Genomic DNA, 24231 nt, shown 5'->3' with positions numbered 1-24231 from the left:
CCACAAGAGCTAGGACAACCCTTTGGTTTGGCACTAGGCAAGGGCAAATCCTCTGAGCAATTGCTTTCTGGGAACAACTACTCAAGATGTCTTGTGATATGGGGGGTACATATTACATGGCAGTACTGTAAGTCGCTTGGAGACCTTCAGGTCGCAAGCGACTAACAAACCTAATAAATAATAATAATAGTACTGCATGCATTCTTTGTATAGATCTGCACACCTCAGCTGGAGTCGGAGAATGCATGGTAAGGAAAGGCACGGCACAGCTCCTGAGCTGCAGGACGCACAACAGGACACCCCTGATTAATTCTGCAAATATCTATGAAGCTTGCAACTCTTGAACCCCCAGACATAAGTTCTATGCCCATACACCCACTGCTGATGAGGTCATGTCGAGAGGGATATGGCTTTTTACCTACCACTTTATGTTTAATATTTTTCTCTCGATTTAAAGCCAAATAGGCCAACGTGGGCATTTTCTGCTGACAACACTATGAAAGTGAGGCAATGTGTTTCAGAGATCAATAGATCAAGGTACCAGGAGAAAAAGCGTACTTTCCATTAACTTTGCTCTGTGACGATGTCTCCAGTCTGGACAGCAAAGGTTTGAAGATTTTTATAGATACACACACACGCACCCTTATCCTATTTGTGATGACAAAATCCCCAAAAATACATACAGAGAAACCAAATGAGGGAAGCAAAATGGTGAGCGGCAGTTCTTCATACTGCCAGATTCCTCCATTTGCTGATTTCCTGGTACTCAAGTGCAGGGCTAGGATTCTGTGCTGAGTGCACAAACACAGACTAATTTTAGGCACAGAATTCAACCTCCTAATATGTAGAAGCATGTGAATGAAAGAGAGAGCACAAGCATAGTATATATTTATACAGGATCTGATCCAAATTAAGTTAGTTTCACCTAAGCCGCACTGAAATCAATGGAAACATAATACAACTAGCTTCCTATTATATTAAACTGGATATCAGTCTTTACAGCTGCACAGAAGAGGAAGCACTTGCAAAAAATGATGAGGGATAGCAAGAATTGCAGCTGCCAAGGTATTGGGGCTCCTGTATAGCTCCCTACCACCACCACATAGCAGACTTAAAATAAATTATGCAATATATGCTCACAGAATTCAGCTTTCTGAAGGCAGGAGGGCCCACTGAGCAGGGCAGAGCACCACACACCAACTTTACACCAGCCAAATAAGCCACATAACCCTTCTCTTACAGCAGGGGAACATGCCCCACTATGAGGAGGAGCTTTGCCAGGGCGGCCAGAGGACGGGCCCTTTCTTTGCCCTGAGGCTTTTGCTGGCTTTTCATTCTGCCATCAAAAAAGAAGAAGAAAAGTGAAGCAGCAGCCATGCAAGTGCGGAGCAAAATTGAGCGTTATAATCAAGTGAGAGAACAGAATTTAAGACAGTGATGGGCAGGGCGTCAGAGAGAGGCTGTACAAAATAGCAGCTGCATGAGCAGAGAAGAGGTACAGCCCCTTTCATGGTGCTGTCAGCCCAGCCTTTAATAAACAACCACACTGATTTCTAGTGTACATTTCATTCAACCCAAAGGCAAAGTATCTTCAACACCGGAGGGGAAGAACCCAAGGCACCAATCCTTAAGCCGGTACTTTGCCACCTCCATCCTGGACAACTGCAGTCTTTAGCCTTACAACTAAGCCAGCCTCCTGCACTGGGTACCTCACTGGAAGTTCTCACCGCAGAAGGGGTGGGTGGGAAGATCTAGTCCTTGATTTCACTGCGCACACTGCAACGGCAACTGCAGGATGTGTTCAGCATCAGAGACATGGGAAAAGATAGGGCGTTTTGTTTTGTTTTTAAAGAAAGGATCACTGGCTTAAAAAAGCAGTGGGGAGAAAAAATAAGCCTCCCTACTACCCAACCTCGCTTAGATTTTTTTGGTTAAAAAAATAAAAATGGCACCTGCCCATTGCCACCCCGCCACAATTCAAACATTCGAGACATTTAAATATTATTCTGTACATCTATAAAAGCCCCAGACAATGGTGGGGGAGCAGAGGGGGGCATGGCACAAGCCCAGCTTTCGTAAAGAGCGAAGGCAACAGGGCTCCTTTGCCACAGGCTCTCCCTCCACCCACAAGGTTCACAGTGTTCCAGGTCTGTAGCGCATTGGCTTGTATGGAAGGCGGCAGCAGCAGCAAGAGCAGGAGACAAGCCTCCCTCAAAGGACATCGGCTCGCTTATCTCGAACACGGCTCCTTGCTTTCGTCCGGGCCTTGAAAGCAGCCGAGTTGTACAGGTGCTGGTGGGGATGCAGAAAGAGAGACAGGGGGAAATTAGCTGAGGGAACATCAGAAAAACTCTGCCAAATCAGACCAAAAGAGACATGTAGTCCAACATTGCGTCTGCAGAAGTTGCTAGCCGTGCCTCAGGGGCATTCACAGGCATGGCAAGAACCCTCTCTCCTTCTCTCCCCCCCCCCAGTACCTGGTTTTATTATATTACACACACACACACACACACAAACACACACCTCTCACCACCCTGCCTTAAAACATACTGTTAGGAAACCCCCCTCCCGCAGCAGGTAGCGTTCCCGGGTCATTTGCAGTACAGGGAACCGCCGTCCCCGGTACGCAGTTCGTCGTCTTCCTCGAGCGGAGGAAGCGACCGCTCCTCCAGTGGGGAGGGGGAGATGGAGGCAGGAAGTCGGGGCAGGGGCTGTGACAGCGTTGGAGAGCCTCAGCACCAAGCAGGAAGTGGGGGGACAGGGACCTTTTTCCGCGCCCCGTTTTCGCAGGGAGGAAGGACGTGGAAGGGGGAGGGGGGTTCAGAATCCCGAGCCTCTTATGTTGGACCAAGAACTGGAAACAGACATTCCCGGACTCTGCAGAGGGATGAGCTGGACGTTTTTACTGTAGCTCCACTGTAAATATCTGCACAATAAAGAACTTAGTTTGTAGAAGTTTGGAGTCAGCCTGATTCCTCATGAGCAACCACTGAGAGTCCTTACACATACACATTTACTGGTTTCTACATGTCACCTCCACACCATCTGAAGACTTGCATTTCAGCCATAATCTGGCTTTGCCACTGCACATTTCTCTAGAGGGCCAGAGTGGTCACATAACCTAAAGGTTGTTACTATGGCAAGCTGCCATTGGTGGGGAAAGATGCACACAGGTCTGCTGGTGTTGCAGAGAGGAAAATAAAATCGAAACCTAACAAAGCAAAGCGAGGGAGCCAACGGCAGCAGAAATACTAGGAGCACCCCTGACGTACCTTCTCAAAGCGCGATATCTTGCTGGCTTTAATAGCCGCAGCATCCAGCACTAGCGGGGGCCCCAGCTCAAATATCTCACGCAGGAGCTCGTTGTTCTGTGGGCAAGACGACAACATCCATTAGGTGGGAAATCTTGGAGCCCAGAGAGCAGCAGCCCAGGTAGACCAGCTCAAAGGCAAGGAATAAACCTTAGGAGCCCCATGTGGACTCTTCTGCCCTTACCTGAAGGTGGTGCCTGACCCAGAGCCAAGAGCCTCTTTGAAGGCATTGTATGTTCTCCTCCTTGCCCAGCTGTCCACATACATACACTCCAGTCCAAACTTGATAGTCTCCTCATGGCACTCCCCATTCTGGAGCAGGGAAGAAAAGGCAGCTGGAGACTCCGTAGAGAAAGAGAGAGCGGAAGTTCATCCCACCCACATCTCACGAGCAAAGCTCAGCACCATGTTGTCTCTCTGAATGCTTGTTAAGGTGGCAGCTTCATGGACACTACCTCACAGCAGAAGAAAGCCACTCACAGGCATTTCATGCAAGCACCAGCACTACCCCAGTGCCTACCACAGAGGGCTTCATGGATACTATGCCCTGAAAAGCAGGACAGCAGAGCTGCCCTAAGTGCTCACAGAGAAAACCCTCTACGGACAGGCTCCCTTCCTTTCTTTCCAGGAACATGAAGGTAAGCCCAGAGCTTTAATCTAAGACAGATTTTGAAGACCTAGTCATAGGCTTGGAGCACACGAAACATTATGGGGGCAAAAAAAGAGGAGAATGCCTCTTAAACATGCACAGAGTGCATTTTCCCTCAGAATAGTTGCAGCCTGTGCATCACCAAGCTGGAGTTAAAGGAACGCAACTACCGTATATAAAGGCCCTCAAGTCCCTGCGCCTTGTTCTTCTGGGAAATCTAAGGGTTGAAGCAATGCGGAGGGAGGAGCCCTCTTCTGAACTAGGCAAGGTCGGCATGAGCCAGGCAAGGCACCTCAATGAAATGCAGCACATCGCGGAAGATGGAGCGCTGCTTGCGCCGGTCAGTCTTGGCTCTGTACTTGTTGCTGTCTGTGGCCAGGGCTTTCAGTTTTGTGCAGAGCAGGTCAGTGTCTTCATAAAAGAAATCCTCCTATGGCCGAAAAAATGAGAGGAGCTGAACGGTGTCAAGCAGAAGATTTTGAGTGGGACAGCATTTTACTCAAGATTGAATTTTCTAAGGCAGTTGTTTATCAACACAAAGCCAAAGGAGATTGCAGGGTTTGCCTCAAATGATTATCATATCCTAAGACACTAAGAGAGAGTGTGTGTTCGTGCGCACACAGGGAATGCAACTTGGAAGTTGATAAGATTTGGAATTGCTGTCAAGACTATTATTTTCTTCACTGGGTCTTCCAACCAGCTTGCAGGCTTCCCATATGCATCTGATTGGCTACTGTAGGAACAGGAGGCTGGATGGGTGATTGACCTGCTCCAGAAGGGATCTTCTTAAGTCCCCCCACCCACCCCCTAGCTTATTGGCAAAGGCCTCAGGGACCACAAGAACCCAAGATGATCCTTGCTGGACCAGACCAAAGGCCTATCTAGTTGGGCAACCTGTTTCTCGCAATGGGCAATCACAGGGCTCTGTGATGTGAAGGCAGCAGATGTTTCTGCTCCCCAGAAGCTGGCATTCAGTGCAATATTGCCTCCAACAGAGAATGGTCCCAAGCACAAGAGGGACCTCACACGTGGCATGCATGTATCAGTAAGTGCTATATCCTACCTCCATGTCTCGAGCCAGTTCAAAGAGCAGTGCAATCGTTTCACCTGCCACAATCCGAAGGTTGACGTTATCACTGGACAGCATCAGAGGCAACTTGGGTAAGTGACTGTAGAAGGAGAGCACAAGGTAAGAATGTTACAACAGCCCTGCTCGATCAGGCAAGTGGCCCATCTAGTCCAGCATCCTGTTCTCACAGTGGCCAACCAGATGCCCATGGGAAGCCCGCAAAGGAGGACCAGAGAGGAACAGCACCGCCTCTGCTTCTGATTCCCAGCAACTGGCCTTCAGAAGCTTACTGCACCTCCAACAGTGGAGGTAGAGTAAGATGGCTAACCACAGAATGAGCCACCCCTTCCCCATCCTGATCATCAAGCTACTTCCCCACCACTTTCCCTGCACTCAATCTCAACACTCACTTGTCCAGGATCTTCTTGATCTGGGTGCTTGGGCAGATGGTGAGGAGCAGCGACCATGCCTGGAGTGCATTGCAATGCAAGGTCTGGAGCACAGGACTGTGATGAGAGGGCACCAAGCTGGCATCCTTGCTGCAGGAACTGCCAAAGATGCCTTCTAGGCAGGCAAGACAGGAAACCAAGTCCTGAAGGGAGTGGGAAGTGATTGGTCAGTTCTCACAGAAACAATAAGAGAACTAAAAAGGATACAATAAACCAGAAGAGTATCTTAAGTTCTGGGCGAACTACGCTGGGGCTTCAGGGTGGCACATAATCTGGGCTCACATTACGCTGGCAATCAACACTGAGGGAGCCAGGTTTGCCAATGCAGGAAAGTTGGGTCGACTGCAGCCCTAAAGTTCTATGGCACCCAAAGTGCTTTTTCTTGTTCTCTTTTATTCTAGAAATGAAACACACACCCAAAGCACTTACAGTATGTGCTTTCCCTTGTAAATCTGTTAAGTATTCTTGCGCATGAAGAATGAGTCAATTTTGGTGAATGAAGCCTTAATCCACCAGTTTCAACTTGAATAGGTAGTCCAGCTATGACCATGTCCTAATGCAGAGAGCAGCTCATCTTAGTCCCACCTCTGTGGGCTGATCCAAAAGAATTGGCTCTAACTGTAGCAAGGTGGTCAGTCCTCGTGTAGCTACAAAAGCAATGGCTAAGCGGTATACCAGAGAGAAGGATGGGATAAAAAATGTGGGTGGAAAACCAGGAGCTATTTAATCAGAAGGGACTGTGGAGGAGTCTCAATAGACTGAGTTTATGCAAAGAATCAGTAGTCAAGGGGCTGTTTCTCAATGCAAAACGAATGGACTTCCCCAAAACAAGGGGATCAATACAGTACTTGGCTAACCTCTTTTCAGAAAGTAACAAATACTCTCTGAAACAATTTGAGAGCATGGTGGAGACTCTTACAACTAATCTAGACCCTGACAAACTCCAAAGGATCAGTATTCAAAGGACAGGGTGTTGACACTCTAGTCATGGGTAGGCAAACTAAGGCCCAGGGCCAGATCCAGACCAATCGCCTTCTAAATTCGGCCCGCGGACGGTCCAGGAAAATTAGCGTGGTTTTAAGGAGTAGAATGTATCCTTTAAAATGCATCTCTGGATTATTTGTGGGGCATAGGAATTCGTTCTTATTTCCCCCAAAAAATATAGTCCGCCCCCCCCACAAGGTCTGAGGGACAGTGGACCGGCCCCCTGCTGGAAAAGTTTGCTGACCCCTGCCTGGCTACTCTAACTACAACACCACCCCATACAGGGGGGAGGGAGATCTAGGTTCTTGCTTCACTGGCTACTGACTGTCCAGTTAAAGCATTAGTGTAAGTTACCTCCATGTCTGCAGCAGCGATGTAGCAGCACATCCCAAGAGCAGTGGCACACTACCAGGGGAGATGGAAGAGAAAAAGGAGACAGGACAACGGCAACCGTCAAAGCCATTCCGAGTAGCCATTTTAAGAAACCACTTCCCAGCAGTCCCCAGTAACATCCCCCTCCCACAAGGTTTGCCTCCGAGGCAGAAGAAAAGAGGTGATACTCACACTTTGCCGAGCAAACTGGGCTGGCCGAGGAGTCTGTGATGATGGTGGTGAGGAGGGGCTTCAGGCTGCGGAAACACCTCCTCCCCCTCGGGCCCCGAGCCCATCTGAAGGCACAGTAGTGTAAGGACAGTAGCAGCAAGGGACTGCTCCTCCCCTTTACCTGAGAGGAGGAAGAGAATAAGTTGCCTTTCCCCCTTTCAAAAACAGCGCTAGCTAGTCATGTGCAAGAAACAGGGAACACAGGACAGTTATGAAACTTAGAATTGCGGGGGCACAGAGCACCAGAAGTGGCATCTTTTCAGCCCTGGCACAGTACTGTCTCACATATATTCCAAGTGGTTTTAAAGGCAAATGTTGCCTACAGGATGTAGAACTGGGACAAAGATCTGTGGCCCTCCAGATGTTGTCTGACTACAACTCCCATCACCCCTGACCATTGGCCATGTTGGCTGAGGCTGATGGGAGTTGTAGCTCATTATCTGGGAGGGTTGCAATGACTCGCCATCTCGGATGCAGAGGGTATTTCAAAGGCAACATCAAGAGGGCAGGCAAGAAGCATGCAAGGTGTTAAAATGAACACCAAAGAGAAATAAAGCTCTATCCCTTTGCCCTATAACAATGGAGGACGTCACAGAAACCTACCAGTCCTTCACGGATGGGAGAAGGGCCGCACTAACATGCCTCATTATGTGAGAGAGCCAGGAAGCCGTGGTTCAAATTCACAGTAAACTTGGGGCAAGTTGCAGTCGCCCTCTGCTCCTACTTGTAACAAGGGGATAATCGCACTAGCCTATCTTATAAGGTGGTTGTTAACGACGGATGAAAACTTATGTGGAAATGTTTACATCAAATATGGTAACTTCACAATCTTTATGCTTAACAGAAGTATCATATTACAAAAGGACAATAAAAATGACCAGAAGTTACCTTCTTTAGAAAAGTATGAAACTGCCAACACAATCCACCCAAACCACTTTCATGCCCAGTTGTTTTCAGTGGGAGAGATTCAAACAGGTGCTCTTTCTCCTGCTAAAACCAAATGGGACTTGGAAGTGCTTTGATTAGGCTGGATCAAGTCTGTCTGTATTACATAAAGGTGCTGTGCTAAAGGTTGCAGAGACCCACCTTTCTTCAGGCACTTCTCTAAGGAGTCTGTGACGGTGAGCCTGCGTTCCAACAGGAAGTCAAAGAGCGTCTTGGAGGAGAAGGCCAGCCGCAGGCTCTCCAGAGCAACCTGCCGTGTCTTGGCACTGGAAAGATGTCAAAGAGAGAGAGATGGGAGTCATAACAAGAGCAGCCCTCCTCACAAGAATCCAAGTTGAGTGCCAAATAAAGTCAGCTCGCTCTGAACAGTTCATCTTTCTGAAGACTTCAGCAAATTCTTCACCTGCTACAAAATCATACTGATTCAGTGTGAAGTTAATGGTACACAGCATGCGCTCTGAACTGCACAAGAGACACCTTTTTGTGACTGGGGGAGGGCAGTGTGTACATAGCTCAGAGGCTCAGAACCAACCACTTCTGTATATTAGGAAATACACCAGAAGTATACATGATATATACCAGTGTGCACCTCCTAATTCCATGGTGTAAGAGAGATCAGAACACATGCTAAGTCAATGATGTTCTGCAGACTGTGCAGACCACCACCCCAGTTCAGAAGTTCACTCTGCATAGTCGAGGCTGCATGGCCAGAAGGGCAGCAGTAATTCATACTGCTGTAGTGAGGAGAAGTGCCAAGCCCTGTGTGCACTTCTGCCAAGTTCTTCTCAATGGAGCTGCACCCAGCCTATCCCGGTTGGCAGCTTGCCGCTGAAGCTGTCTATATGCTAACAGGGAACACAGTTCTCTGACCGCTTCCTCTTAGGCAGCCCAAGTGATGAGTGTTATGTTTCTGTATGTAAGAGCAGGCTTGGAGGAATCAAAACTACTTTCCAGAATTAAAAATAACTTTTGGGAGGGAAAACTTTAAAGGGGTGGGGGAAACAACAACAACAATCCAGGGAGGACTGAGCACCCTCAGGAGGGATGGAATAAGCTTCCAGAGCCACGGTTTGGCACAACATCTGAATTTAGCTTAAAACAAGCCGATGAGCCTCACCTCTTGTCCATCACATTGTCAATGCACTCCTTCAGTTTATCTTCCACCTCCTCTTGCTGCGCTGCTCATCCACTGCTTCACCTCCTGTGGAAAAGCAGAAAAAAGGGAGCAGGGGAGGAAAGCGTCAAAGTAAGATTGGACCATCCAGACCCACGGCCTGCAGATCTTGTACCCCTAAAGAAAGGGGAACAATTGTTGAAAGTCTGACCGCTGCTGGCAGAACTGCCAGTGGATTCTTTATCCTAGCACATCAACAGGTTTTTTTGTTCAAGACACTTGTGCAACAGGCTTTTGACCACTCTGAGTTATGAATTGTGACATTTAACTATATCGGCTCAAATGGAATTATACTGTAATTAATGAAGTTTCAGTAACAGCAAACAAACAAACCAACAAACAAACCACCCACAACCATTTTTTAAAAACCATCCATGCTTTTAATTGCTTTGTTGAAAGCCACTTTGCGTATCGACTCGGTGGAAAAATTTCATACAATGTTTACAAAGCGATGTCTCTGGAAGTGTGCCTATCATGTGATCACATGGTGGGGTATATCACATCCATTACAGCATCCTAAAACTCTTTATTTTGATTCTAAGACACTCCACATACCAGTTTGTTGTGTGAGTTAGTTTTTTTGTTTTTTTGTTTTGCAAGCTTGTGAATTAGTCTGCAGATGTTATCTGCTGATGTAATTTGCAACCCAAAATAATCAAATCATGTCACCTTTCCCTGTCTTATGACCTGGAGGAGATTCTAACAAACCTGAACATGTGATGGAAGTTTTGCTAAAAAGCTCATGTATTCTCCTGTCCCCAATCTTTTTTGTAGAGCAGCAAGTCTTCCTTCTCAATAACTCCCCTCCCCACCCCACCCCCCCAAAATTACCACACACATGCACACATCCCTCTAAAATCTGAAGGGTGAAAAAAACATTCCAGGAAGAAAAACCACTATGTTGTGCGGAGCTTCCTGAGGTCTGAAAGTGGTGTTTACAAAATCTAAAGTTTTGCTCAATACACAGAAGGCCAGGGTTTCCGTCACTAACTTCTGCCCACCCTCACCTGTCACTTCTTCAGTCACACTGGTCGTCTCACTGGCACTGCTGTAGTGACTCAGCACTTCACTGGCTGCATCATCATCACTGGCCTGAGACTCCATCTTTGCAATCCGGTGGGCTCCTAAGAGGAAGACAGGGAAAAAAGGTGAGAACAAGTGAGACGCTCACCTATATGACTTCCTATCTGAAGAATGTGGAGCATGAGACAGTATCTTCCTTTTCCCTACCTGTGACTGAGGGAGATTAAAGATGACTATTTGCAAAGAGGGAATTTACCATGGTATGAAATCCGCCACTTAACAAGCTAAGCGCCCACTCAAAGTAGATGAGGTATTTGCCACACTTCTACACCTAATCAGAATCTGGGAAAGCGGGAGCACAGAAGCGGCAATATACCATGCCAGACCATTGTCCTATCTAGCACAGTGTTGTCTGCACTGATTGGCAGTGCTCTCAGGGTTTCCGACAGAAATCTTTCCCAGATGGACACTGAGGCCCAGCTCTGAGGGCTTTCTGGCAGTTCCCTCACTGTGGAAAGTGAGGTTACGGAGAACCAGGCAGAGGGCCTTTCTCTGGTAGTGGCGCCTGCCCTGTGGAACGGCCTCAAGGAAATAAACAACTATCTGACTTTTAGAAGACACCTGAAGGCAGCCCTGTTTAGGGAAGTTTTCAATGTTTGATGTTTTATCGTGTTTTTAATATTCTGTTGTGAGCCGCCCAGATTATGATGATGAGATGATGATGATTTGGAGATGCCAAGGATTGAACCGAGACCTATATTTTACCACTAAGTTATGGCCCTTGTCTAATCTTCACCATTTGGCAGGCCAATGCCGTGGAACCCATACAGATAATCATTTCATTACTTTGCACTTGTGCAGAAACAACTTTTAACCATGTGCCAGGGATAACACAGTCGTACCTCGGCTCCTGAACACCTTGGGAGTCGAACGTTCCAGCTCCTTAATGATTGAAAACCAGAAGTGAGTGTTCTGGTTTCTGAACTTTTTTTTTTAAGCCGAACGTTCACCTCGGCTTCTGCTATTGTTTCCGGCGCGCCTGCATTTCTGAACGTTTTGGAAGTCGAAGAGACTTCTGGAACGGATTCCGTTCGACTTCCGAGGTATGACTGTACAGACAAACAAGCAACTGCAGAATGGTTTGGTTATATGGGCTCATATGCCCTATCAAGTAGTTGCATGCAGACTGTGATATGCTGTTGCCTAGTAAGTGATCATCTGTATGCACCCCGACTTGTTAACTGTGTGTGCATTTGCCTTCTAAACAACAACCAAAATGGCATCTTCATTTTAACCAACTATGCTTCTTTTTGTTGTAACGAACAAGTCCAAGATGCTTCTATGAAACTTCAATCTCACAAGCTCCACTGAACAATGATACTGTCCAAGACTGTACCGCATAAGCCTTAATGGTAAAGTAAGCTAGGGCAGTTCTGCTGCAGAAAAAAACTGCAGTCAACTGTCAGGAAAGAAAGGGTGGACAGCCCTGTTTTCCCACTCACCTAAAGCAAGATGAGTTGCCCAATCCCTTGACATCCCTGGATAGCTATTAGCCGGCTACTGCCTTTGCTTAAAGTCAGCACTGTCAGCTTCGACACACCCTACTGATAAATGTTCAAGGCCTGGACCAGGAGATAATCGGAACCATATGGAAGGGGATGAAGGGGGGCCCCTTTTAACGCTTTCTGACTTTAAGGGACCAGAGCTTTTTTAAAAAATATTTTATTTGCTTGCAGCTTTAACAAGGAACAGAAAAGAGAAAGAAAAAAATAAGCGAACTACAGAAAAGATAGAAAAACAATACTATACTATTAACAAATTGCCACCTGTTCCCATTGCAAATACAATGCCCATCAGTACATGGAATTTAAAATAGACATGCAAGTTACTATAAGCCTTCAACATGTCCAAACAGCTATCTGCATGAGATTGGCGCCTATATCAAATATAGTATGGCTCCCCTCCAAAAAGCTCAACACTTTTGCCTTGGATCCCTTAAAAAACGTGGTTTTCTCCTCCCTAAAAAAGCTCAACAACTTCAGCCTGAACCCCCCCAAAATGGGCCTTCCTCCTTCCTAAAAAAAGCTCATCAACTTTGACCTGAACCCCGCAAAAGGGGGTATATCACTGCCAGTTTTTAACTCTGTGAGTAGATCGCTGTCTCTTGGAAGTTGGCCACCCCTGGTCTACACTATCACCGTTGCTATTTATTATTTGTGTGCAAATTACTTTACTATGCTTCTAAGCTTCCTGTCCCGTTCCCCATCTTCATCACTGTCATTCAACACTCCTGACAGACTCATGGAGAACCAGGCAAAGAGAATGACGACTCAGTGCCACTGAGTGTGGCCTTGAATAAACTTGAATTCCAGCAGATGCTTCACAGGTCCAAGTTCACACTCCCAACTGTTGAATTGCATCAGCAGCCAATCAAAATCACACCGGACTGGACCAACAACTGTGTTAATTTCATTCCTGCTGCAGCAGAATGACTTCAAGGGCCGCATCTGCCCACAGATCGCAGCAGTTGCCTTACCCTGACGGACAGGTGCAAAGGTTCCTAGGCAGGGCACCCTGGAGCAGCTGAGCCGCCTGAGAGAGCTCTGTCACCCCAGCTAGCCCCAAGCAGAAGCCAAGGAGGAAGCAGCCCTGGAAGGCAGCCAAGCTGCTACGCTGGGCCACCCATCCTTCCCCTGCTACGCTCGCTGTGATCCATTAGGCTGGATGCAGCCCAAATGTGTTGGTGGGGATTAGCATGGAACAATGAAGATGCTGCCATGATAGTGTCAAACGAGCTACCATAGACAGACAAGCTTTTAATTTATTTATTTTTAAAGGACAGAAAGCAAGCCCAATGCAGAACTGTACAGAAAAGCGAGGCTATTGTTACAGCTGGCAGACAATGGCTCAGTCGAACTGCTCAGAACAATTCAACAGCGTTGTTTCAGACGTCACGTTCGTAGAAAAGCACTGCTGTGCCTGATGAAATGTGTTAGGACACCCTGGCTTCTGGGTTGCACAAGAGACCGAATCTGTTTGCTATCCTCCTATTAAAAACAGCAGAGCCGAGGAAATGCCAAAGACTGAAAAATACAAGGCTAGAAAAGGACAAGGACTGAGGCTTTAGGGCGTGGGTCGGCAAACTAAGGTCTGTGGGCCGGATCAGGCCCAATTGTCTTCTAGATCAGGCCCGCGGACAGTCTGGGAATCCAGGCAGCTGGCATAGCGCGTGCGCGGGGGGGGGGGAGTTTTTTACAACTCAGCCTGGCTTGGGGGTAAAAAGTGAGGCGGGTGGCTGCTCGAGACAAGCCCCTTCTCTGTCCGTTGCACGCAGCAATCTTTTCTTCTGGGGTGGGGGCCGGGGAAGAGGGAAAAGGAGCCACACTTAGGATTTCCACCATGGAGCTGCTGGCAACTGACCTCAGGAAGGGTAGTTGCGGTGGCAGGGGCTTGGAGGCGCTTCGGGAGTGACGCCCGCCAGTGTCTGTGGCGGCAGTGCTCCCCGCTTTAAGAGTTGTGTGCTCTGCTGGGGAGGCCGCTCGTTAGCTACATGGTGCGAGCCATGGAAAGGTAAATAGCCGCCGCCTCGTCTTCCCTCACGTGGGGAAAAAACGTTTTTGCTTGAGCAGTGCCGGCCTGACTTAGCGTGGCCAACGGCTTTTCCCTTCACCCACACATCCACACACACTCTCCAGGGCTGACAGGAACGGCGCGCTTACCTCAGCCCCACCTCATCCCCACCCTACAATATAAAAAATAACTGTCAACGCATAAAATGCAAAGGAAGCAGCGTGAATGTATGATGGAACCCCCCCCCCAAAAAAAATCACATTTGGGCAATGCTGGGGTTGGTTCCCAATAAGGGTTTTTGCCAAAAATGCAGGTAATAATCATGGCAACATATAGTCCGCCCCCCCCCCCAAGTCTGACCGGCCCCCTGCTGAAAAAGTTTGCTGACCCCTGCTTTAGGGCTATGGCGGAAGAGAGAAAGGAGGAAAGGGAATTTGATTCCTGCCCCCTAGCAGCCACCTAGACTGCAAAATAGCTGGGATGCTAAACACGACTGAATCATTACCCAAAGCAGCAGCCGGTGCTTGCTGAGCAGCCGTGGCACCAAGGGAGCAGCCACTCAAGGGTTAAGAGGCTTCTGGCTCAAAGCCCCACACAAGGAGAGGGCTGCACTGGTGGCACCGGCCAGATAAAAGCAGATTGCTGAGTACACAGCTGGGCCCCACAATGAACAGGGCAGCATGGCAGCACCCAGGAAGGGAGGCTGGAGCAAGCATTCTGCGCCTCCAACTCCAGGGGTTGCTAGCTGCCAATAAGGGACGCAGGCACTCCAGCCCCAAAACAGGCAACAGGGCAAAGGGTTTCGTCTCACACGGTGTCCCTCACAAGAACAATAATTTACCAGCAAAACTAGCGGGGGGGCGGGGGGGGGGAGGAGATGCATGTGCGAACTTTAACATACTCATCTGGCTGAGGTTGTGTTTATTCAGAGGCTGCAAATGCTTTGCTCTGCAGATGCCAAAAGAACAGTACATTGAGTTCTGCCCAGCTGCAAGGAGAGAGCGGCTTTGTACCATTTGGGGGTTGGGGTGGCTCCTGAAGGCATGTCAGGGCGGTCCTCACCAACACCTTCATGCCACCTAGTGCAGCCTAATCCAATTAAGCCTCTAATCTACTCCAGCACAGGACTCCTGCCTTAAGGAGTGTGATTAAAGGCAGCTGTGGCTTCAGACTGTCAAGCCAGCTTTCCCTCCCTCCCTCCTTTCCACCCATCCCCATCTGCTTTGCTTAACACCCAGCCTGATGAGGAGTTTTGAAATCACTTAAAAGCCACCTCGCTATTTTGCAAGTCCTAATAAAGGAATTGTCTTCTTACTGGCTTGGGGATTTTTCTAGTGGACCAGCACTGCTGCCTCAATGCTAATTGCTGCACTGGGGTTGGGAATTTCATGGAGACTGTTGGCTGTGGAAGAAGAGCTTGCATTTCCCTTTGCTTTGTGCTGATCCTGGTACCTACCTCTTCCCCATGATTACTAATCACATGCATAACGTGGCGTGTAGTTAGGTTCTGGTGTAGATCATGTCCCTAGCACTCTTTTCTTTCACCGCACTCTTGGGCATGTGGTATTTGCCTTGACTAGGCCTCTGGTGTACTCCTGTCAAGAGCAGCCCATTGGAAAGCAAAAGGCCAGGATTCTTAGATGGCAAAGACTTACAAGCTCAGGAGATAAAGATAGACTACACACATAAAACAGGTTAAGACTCACAGAACAGAATCCAGTATATGCTTAACTCTCCCACTGGAATCAACAGGATGTAAAAATGCTTAGCACCCACTGTGCCTTGCCCTTGCAAATGTCTTCTGTAAAGCAATACACGGGTGTTAGATAGCGCAGGGATGAGGGACTGCAGGCCTTCAGGTATTGCTGGACTGCAACTCCCAACCATTCCTGGCTACTGGCAATGCAGGAGGGAGCTGATGGGAATCCAGCATCTCTAGAGGCAGAGAGAGGGAGGCTATAAAAAAGGGGGGGACTAGAACTGGCAAGGAAGCCTGTGAGGAAAAGTCACAACAACATTTGGAGAGTGGGAGGGAAACTACTGAAATGAGTTTGGGAGGCAGCTCCAGTGTAAAAGGTGTACTTGACAAAATACAAGATGAGACAAAATGGTGGTTTCTAAATGAGGACATTTCTGTAAGTGAATTGGCTTTCTCTTTTTAGGATACTGTCACAGACCTCTTAAATAGAAAGCATAGAGTACATCTCACCACACAGCCAACCCAACTAAAATACTGTAATTGAAAGAGAGGCAGCCAACAAAATAAAGAGCACTATCCACACACTGAACTAAAAGACCTAGGTGCATAAAAATGTTTTTACCTGGTGCTTAAAACACAACACTGGGTGTTGGGCATACAGACCTAGGAAAGGCAACCCACAGGCAGACAGCCGCCACCACAGAAAAGGCCTGACCTCTTAGAAACATGGGGAGAAAAGAACAGTTTCGATTATGGCTGAAAATGTAAGGAAGCCTGAGATCTGTTTCACGTAGTCCATGCCAGACAGCAGCCTATCTGCTGTATTTTAAACCAAATCAGCCTTCCGAGAGCTCTTTCGCCCCACAAACAATGCAAGGCAGTAGCCAAGCCAAAGATGCTACTCGAGCATGGATAACCGTGGCCAGGATACTGTCGATTGCCACAGAACAAAAAGGCTTCAATTTCCAATAGGTTTCTAGAACAACACATGCTGCAAGCACTGCCCCCACATTAACATCCTAAAAAGCATTCTACTTGAGCATGGCAGCACCCAGGATACACATGCTTCCAGACTGTTACATAAGCAGCATCAGCTTAGAGAGAGTACTGCACGCTTTCCAGTTGACACCACAGTCAAGCTGAAAGACAGATGCTGATTCCCAGAGAGTTCCACAGCAGACAGGTACGAAGCAGGTGCTTCTCCTGCTGATGATGTCAAAAAGTAAACACAAAAGGACTGGGACACTTACAGCTGTGTGTTCTTAGGGGCAAACAAATTTGTTTAGTACACCTGTAAAGGTCACAAAGTGCTATGTTTCTTTCTCCCTCCCTCCCCCACCCACCTACCGCATTGTAGGCAATTTTTAAAGCAGCACAGTGTGCCTTAAAAAAAAAAAAAAAGCACAATGCAAAGCCACCCTTCCACAAATATAATTGTTTCCAACCCTCCAGAAAGACTCCGCTGGATAATTTCACTTTATTGTGCCACCCACAACAGAAAGTTTGCCTAGATGGCTAGCAATGCTGCATGGCCCACTGAACCATACACTGACCTGGCCTGGGCTATACCAGAAGGTACACAGAAGTCACACAGCGGGTAATTCCAGCCAAGGATTATAATTTTACACAGGGGTTGACCAGCATGAGATACAGTCAATCCAGGTGTCTACAGACTTTGAAGAATTAAACACAGGATGATAAAGCTACTGTAATGCATGCCTTCTATAATTGCACACACTCCCGTATTTGCTCTATTACACCTTATAACTTGAAGCTGTCTGGACACAAACAGCTTAGATTGCTTAAAGCAGAGCTTCACTTCTCACCCAAGCGTTATTACTCCAATTCTCACAGTTGTTCCAGCTTCATGTGTAGCAGTGAATAGGAACTACTCAGTGGCGGCCCATGACTGTAAAATTATTTTCTAGTTGAGCAATGTACGGTCCCATCACTGGAGGCCCTTAAGAGCCATTTGTTTAAAACTGCCTTCTCTCTATCTCTCTTAAACAGAGGAATTAATTTAAAGCTGCTTATCTGATTTTATAATTTTTACTGGAAATGTTTGTTATTTGAATGACCAACAGTAACACTAATTTGGTAATGTTACTGCATCTAAGTCAGTGTTTTTCAACCACTGTTCCGCGGCACACTAGTGTGCCACGAGATGTTGCCTGGTGTGCCGTGGGAAAAATTGAAAAATTCAAGAAAATTACTTTATATATAGTCAATATAGGCACAGAGTTAAATTTTTTAACATTTTCTAATGGTGGTGTGCCTCGTGATTTTTTTCATGAAACAAGTGTGCCTTTGCCCAAAAAAGGTTGAAAAACACTGATCTAAGTAACAGATTATCAACTACACATTGGAATTTTTTATGCTGGAAGTTGCTTTGAGAGAGTTTGACTCTGAGTTTGAGCCTATTATTTGTTTTAAATAAACACTTCAAAGAACACAGTCATCAAATAGTTGTTATAAGAAAGCAAAGCACCTGATAAGAGATTTACACCAAGGTATATAACATATGGACTTGGAAGCTAGAAAGTTTAACCATCACTCTCTGTAGCCTAGATGTTTCCGAGGTATGAATACTATGGCAGGACTGTACTATTTCAGGCTGCCACCAGACTGAAAGCCCCTCTATGCAGAGCAATTTAATTTTTTCTCCCTTATTTTCTATGTACAGAGAACTGTCTTACATGTCTGGGGTCACTAACTTTTTTAAGCCCTTGGACACATTTGGATTTTTGAGCACATGCAATAGGCACCACCCCTAAAGTCACTTCTCTCCTTCAGATCAGCCTCCCCTCTGCTTCCCCCCCCCCCAAAAAAAGAGTGCAAACACACACTTTGCTTTTACAGGGGTAAATATCAGATTGAGTAGAATTACTGGTAATATGAGCCTTGAAAAGACACAAGCTTGGAAGTAGGTACCTAGGAAGCTGCCTTATATACCGAGTCAGACCACCTGTCCATCTAGCTCAATATTATCTACACTGACTGGCAGCAGCTTCATCCATCTCATGACCTATCCATGGGGCTATAAGAGAGAGGTGCACCAGGGGAAGACCTCAAGAGCACCATTGCCAGGATAGGTAGGCACCATGCTGGCGACCCCTGATGGGGGTGGTGGTGGTAAATTATGGGATCTCACCCACCTGAAGTGGTATGGACCACAAAATAGGTTTATGACCTCAGTAAGAACTAAGACAGCAGCAGCAGTGATCTAACTCTTTGACTTCCATCACAGAACAAACAGGAAAAGCTCAGCATCCAACTGTAAGACAAGCTAGATGAGCATGCAAATGGAGAAAAGGGTGAGCCCACGTGCCTGAACTGTGGCTTACAAGTAGCCAAGCTATGCTATATAAAAGCAACAAGTGCTAATCAAGGACATTCTTTCTTACTAAGTGGCCAAAGAAATCAGCAAACTGCAATCAGTTTATCATATGGATTAATCAGATGCATCCCTATTTGCCCTAGGAACTGCTCCGGGATTAGAAAGTGGCAACCAGAGGATATGGAATAAGCATTTCAGAACAAATGTATGCTATAGGAACATGCAATTACTTCTGTCAAGTTGTGTTTCTTTCCAGCTTCCTCTTATCTGGAAGGCTTAATTTGTGGCTTATTGTTTTCCATTGTTCAACTGTTATAGGCAGCCCTGCTGGATCATACCAAAGCCCCATAAAGGCCAATCTCATGCTACCCAGAGCGGACAACCAGATGCCTCTGCGAAGCCCAGCAGCAAAGGCCAAAGCCACTTCGGGAGTTTCAGAAGCACTTTCACAGCAGGGCAAACCAGGAAGCCTGAACGCATGTGCTTCGCCTCGCACGCAGGGGGATGCATGCACATGAGACAGAGATACACGTGTCACTTTCGGAAACACCGCCAGGGCTTTAAGCGTCGGGCTAAAGCCCTTTTGGCACCCCGCTTCGCGCCCTGCAGTGAAGCGCGCCATTAGGAAGTGAGAAAGGGAAAGGCGTCTTCTTGGGACAGGATGTGCAACTGGAGAACAAGGAAACAGAAAAGCCGGGCGGCTTCTCTAAAAGGCCACGTGGTAAGGGGTTGGGGACAGCCGTGCTCCCAATGAGCCCGGAGACCACCCGGACTCCTCCTTTAAAATGCCTTCATTGGAGAAGCTCCGCTCGGGCGGCTCCCGCTTCTATAGTCGAGGCGCGGAGGCTGCCCGGGAAGCTGCCTACTGAGCCTTCCTCGTACCCCGTTACCACATCAACCCTCGGGCCCTTCCGTCCTGCGGAAGAGAGAAATGGGCAGCGCAGAGACTGGTCTGGACGGAGGAGGCGGAGATCTGCCCCGCAGGAGAACGCGCGCCAACCTCGTCCGGACACGCGGCGCAACAGCTGTCCGGGATCCCCGGGCGAAGCAGAAGAAGCAGAAGCGCGCGCGGACGAAGCGCCTGGTCCGGATTTCTATTTCCCCTAAGCAGAGTGACTCCCGCGCCCGCCACCCTAACTCCCGGCCAAACCCCGGCTGGACGGAGGGCGAGAAGCGACCCCCGACTCCCCGCGCTCACCTCGGCCGCCCCGGCGGGCTCCGTCGCCCCGGCGTGAGCGGGGCATGGCCGGGCGGGCGGTTATCAGGAGGCGGCTCGGGGCCCGGAGGAATCTCTGCGCTGCTGCGGGTTGACGGGGCCGGTCGCTGCCTGACGAGGGAACCACGCCGCTTGCTCCACCATCTTCCTTCCCTGGATAGATCACTCGCCCTCTTCCCGCTCCTCCTCCTCCCTCCAAGCGGGTGCCGGTGCCGCCGCCGCCGTGTCCTCTGGGAGCTGGAGTCCTGGCATGCCCGCCTTGCTGAGCCAGCGCGCTTTGTGACAACGCTACTGCTGGACTACGAGCCCCATGATGCTCCGCGCGGTTTGCCCCACCCCCACAAGGGTTTGCTGGGAAGTGTAGTCCCACGGATCAAGGCGCGCACTAGCAACGCTTGGCAGGGCCCAAACATACTACGACTCCCAGAAGCCTGCGGTCTACGTTTCGGCGCCTGGGCTGGACCTGTGGCTTCGGCGTCGCCCGCGCGGCTCGAAGGGGACGTGCAGAGTTACGCGCCGGAATGTATTGATGCTCGCGCTCTCTAGCGGTGAAATGGAGCGAGGGCGGAGGCGGATTAAATTCCACAACTTTATTATGCAGAAGTTCAGGACGTGTTTCTTCCCAACCCGGCGACGGGAGGGAGAGAGAGAGAGAGAGAGAGAGAGAGAGATGCACTTGGCGACCGAGGCGTGGATTTCTTTCAAGTCCCATTTTGTCACGGTACCTTTAGTTTCATTAACTAAAAGGACCGGCATTAAGGAGGAGCATTTTGCCCTGCCCGCAGGAGGATGCAGTGGCATTACAGAGCAGGCTAGCTGCAGAAATCGGAGCACAGCCTCGGCGTGGAGGAGCTGCAGGCATTTGCGTTGATCCACCGGAAAGAGAGGTGTCCGCTTGGATCTTCCTGCGACAGGAGTCGCACGCCCATTACTGTATGGCAATAGTGTGGTCGCCTTCTGGTGGGTGGCGCAGTTTCGTTTCCTTTCTGAAAATTTCGGCACCTTTCCTTCCTGTCACACCTTTAGTAAAGTTGCTACTAGAAGGCTGCTCTCTAGTAGGCAGCTCCACCGCAGTCTTCAGCCTTTCCGAATATGCCTGTGTTTAATTATATTCCTGTGCCTGTTCCAGCCTGCTCCGTGGCCTCTCTTCCGATTCCCCCACGTCGAACAGCAGCTCTCCTCTGGATTGACTAAAACCGTTGCAGATTTCTTCCCTTTTTATTCACCGCTGGTAAGCACCAGTCTCAAGTCTGCCTCTCATCCGCCCATACTAACAACCCTCAGAGGATTTATTTTCGTCTGCCAAGGGCGCGCCGTTGAATTTAGTGGGTCTTTTCAAGTTTGGGTGCTTCCAGACAAGAGTTTGTTGTGGAACTGGCACATGATCATCTTTGCAGTGTCTGGTGTCATCAAAGCGGCATCCTGTGCTTCAATAAATATGTGAACAAATCTTGGGTTCCCTTTACCATGGAAAGTCCAATAAATATGTATCACCTGTTACACATCCACAGTCACGGCTGGTGTGAAAAGTAATCAGCAGCTCTCTTGTTTCATGGTGGGTGGTTTGTCACAAGTGTCCTGTTTCTGGCAGGTGGTCTCTAATGCCACATCCATACTTCTGTTTTGCTCCTTACCTGGGCACAGGGTTTGTTTCCAATGCCAAACAAAAGATGCTTGTCTCCACCTATTGCCACATGCTGAAAGCATGCCTGGATTCAAACAACCTGGTTCACAATGTGCAAGATTACCTTGGGAGTCTGTCATCACTACATACACCAGATGTACAATAATCCAGTGATCTTGCACAAGACCTCAATATGATAGGTCACAATCCCACCATCGATTTAAACTTTTAAAGCACATGGCTTCCCCCAAATATTCCTGGAAACTGTGGTTTGTTAAGGTTGCTGGGAATTGTAGTCCTACAAGGGATAAACTACAATTCTCAGGATTCTTTGGGGGAAGCCATGTGTTCTAAATGAATGGTTTGAGTGCGACAATGATTTCAATATTTCATTGCAGTTGTGCATTTCCACCTCCTACTTCAACTCCACCAAATCAAATTCCAGTGTTGTTGTTTCTTAAAAGTGAAATGGAGATCGCCCCCCCCCCCTGCATCCTGCATCCCTTGAAAGTACAAGCCTATTGTGAAGCATAACTAAGGACTAGTAACATTTGCTATTGTGTTTTTCCGGTGAATTGCATATTTAAAAATGCATGTGTATGGGTACAGAAATATCGGTGTGCATGCCCAGTACATAAAGGGCAGGGCTTTCAGAGAGACAGAAACCACAGCCCATGTGCATTCTGTGTGAAGCTCTGCCCACTGGTGTGAATGGCAAGCAGTGGAACCATGCCTGGGGGCAGAAGTGCATGAAAGCTAGTGTGCCAATCATACACAGAGAAAAATCAGGCCTGATTGTTCAGACGATTCAACACAGTTCAGTGCCAGATGCATAGCATCCAAACAGTGTCTGTCATGATGGTAAACATATAAAAATGAACTAAATAGTTGGCAATCTAAATGGTGTTCCCATATTCCCAGAAATCTGTATAAAGCCCTTCTGGAACCATCCCATGTGTGCATGATAAGATCTAGCTGTTAGGGTGTAACCCCAAACACATTTACTAACTAGAGTGTCTCATTGAACTTAGTAGAACTTGTAAGCAAATATGCTTAGGAACATGCTGTCAGGGTGTACCTCAAGTGTGACATTGACAGTGCCTTTTAACGTTCTACTGCTGCATAACAGAAAGAAACTGAACAGGTGCATGCCCTGTTACTGTTGGAGAAAGCTTTATCTATTGAATTTCTGCTTGTCAGGAGGAAAAGGTGGCTTACATTTGCCGGTATCTTGGAATTGCCCTTGTTTTGATTAATGTGTATGTAAATACATTCAAGGAAACAAAATTGGTTGGGATAGGTAAAGGTAAAGGGACCCCCTGACCATTAGGTCCAGTTGGGGACGACTCTGGGGTTGCGGCGCTCATCTCGCGTTACTGGCCGAGGGAGCCAGCGTACAGCTTCCGGCTCATGTGGCCAGCATAACTAAGCCACTTCTGGCGAACCAGAGCAGCGCACAGAAACGCCATTTACCTTCCCGCTGGAGTGGTACCTATTTATCTACTTGCACTTTGACGTGCTTTTGAACTGCTAGGTGGGCAGGAGCTGGGACTGAGCAATGGGAGTTCACCCCGTCGCGGGGATTCAAACTGCTGACCTTCTGATTGGCAAGCCCTAGGCTCTGTGGTTTAACCCACAGCACCACCCGTGTCCCAGTCATTCAAGGAAACAAAATTGGTTGGGATATCTACTTTCCAAATCAACAGATTCTCAGCAACAATCTCTCTGTTCCTAGACTGTGTAAATAGCCATACATTTTCTTGGCAGTGCCCCCATTTGCTTGTTTGTTTTAAAAAGTATTTTTACTTTGCTCTTCTTCTTTTTAAAGGGCTCTTAGAGCAGCTTAGTACAATCATAAGAAGATGGTCCATGCCCTTGAACTTTCAGTCTAAAAAGATGCAGCCCAAAAGGAAAAGGGATTGGGCAGGACAAGGGAAAAAAAACTAAATTCAGACACTATTTCTTAAAAGTGTTATTTCAAGTAAGTTTGAATAACAGCTTTCTTCTAGCACGTAAGGTTGAAGCAAGCTCCCTGCAGCTGCTCCCTCTCTGGCCAAGGGATGGGACCAGGTTGGTCTCCACTTTGGCATGATGTGTGTGTGTGTGTGTGTGTGAGAGAGAGAGAGAGAGAGAGAGAGACAGTTTCCCAGTGGACCTTGGTCTCCTGGCCACATGCCTTTAAAGCTGCAAAGTAGGCAGAAAGCAGCAGGTACTGCTTTTCTTCAGATACTGCCTAAATAACAGAGCTTTGATCCATTTAATGTGCACATCCTCATTCTCTGCCCCCAGGCTGTGCACTCCCTTTTGCTCTGTTGCCCACTCCTTTAGGGATTCTGCTCTTCTGAAGTTCCTTCTTCTATCCCTTTGTGGATGTGGCTGCCTTGGGCTTGAAGTTGCAGTTATAACCCTGCAAACAGTCTCCATAGGCTCTTGCTTTGCACCCTGTGCTGGCTTTCTTTCTTTCTTTCTTTCTTTCTTTCTTTCTTTCTTTCTTTCTTTCTTTCTTTCTTTCTAGCTTTCTCCTCCATCGGGGCTTGTTCACTGGGGAAGGTTTCTGAGAATATGGGGCGTAGCACCC

At 47.9% G+C, this 24231-nt stretch overlaps 1 protein-coding gene across 1 annotated transcript; it reads right to left on the bottom strand.

The window, feature by feature from the left end:
* Window positions 1–1852: 1852 nt before the first annotated feature.
* Window positions 1853–20266, bottom strand: IFRD2 (interferon related developmental regulator 2). The gene is given in 16 exon segments (XM_033140594.1): window positions 1853–2292; window positions 3273–3368; window positions 3496–3512; window positions 3515–3623; window positions 4253–4390; window positions 5024–5129; window positions 5440–5621; window positions 6817–6867; window positions 7027–7038; window positions 7040–7099; window positions 7101–7186; window positions 8152–8276; window positions 9128–9188; window positions 9191–9211; window positions 10192–10308; window positions 20012–20266. Coding segments are annotated over 16 exon segments (1308 nt in total). The 5' UTR covers window positions 20058–20266; the 3' UTR covers window positions 1853–2211.
* Between the last annotated feature and the right edge of the window lie 3965 nt (window positions 20267–24231).

Source organism: Lacerta agilis, chromosome 2, assembly GCF_009819535.1.
Source record: "Lacerta agilis isolate rLacAgi1 chromosome 2, rLacAgi1.pri, whole genome shotgun sequence".
Classification (NCBI taxonomy): domain Eukaryota; kingdom Metazoa; phylum Chordata; class Lepidosauria; order Squamata; family Lacertidae; genus Lacerta; species Lacerta agilis.
The sequence above is the reverse complement of the archived record's forward strand: the minus strand, read 5'-3'. Positions and strand labels throughout refer to the sequence as shown.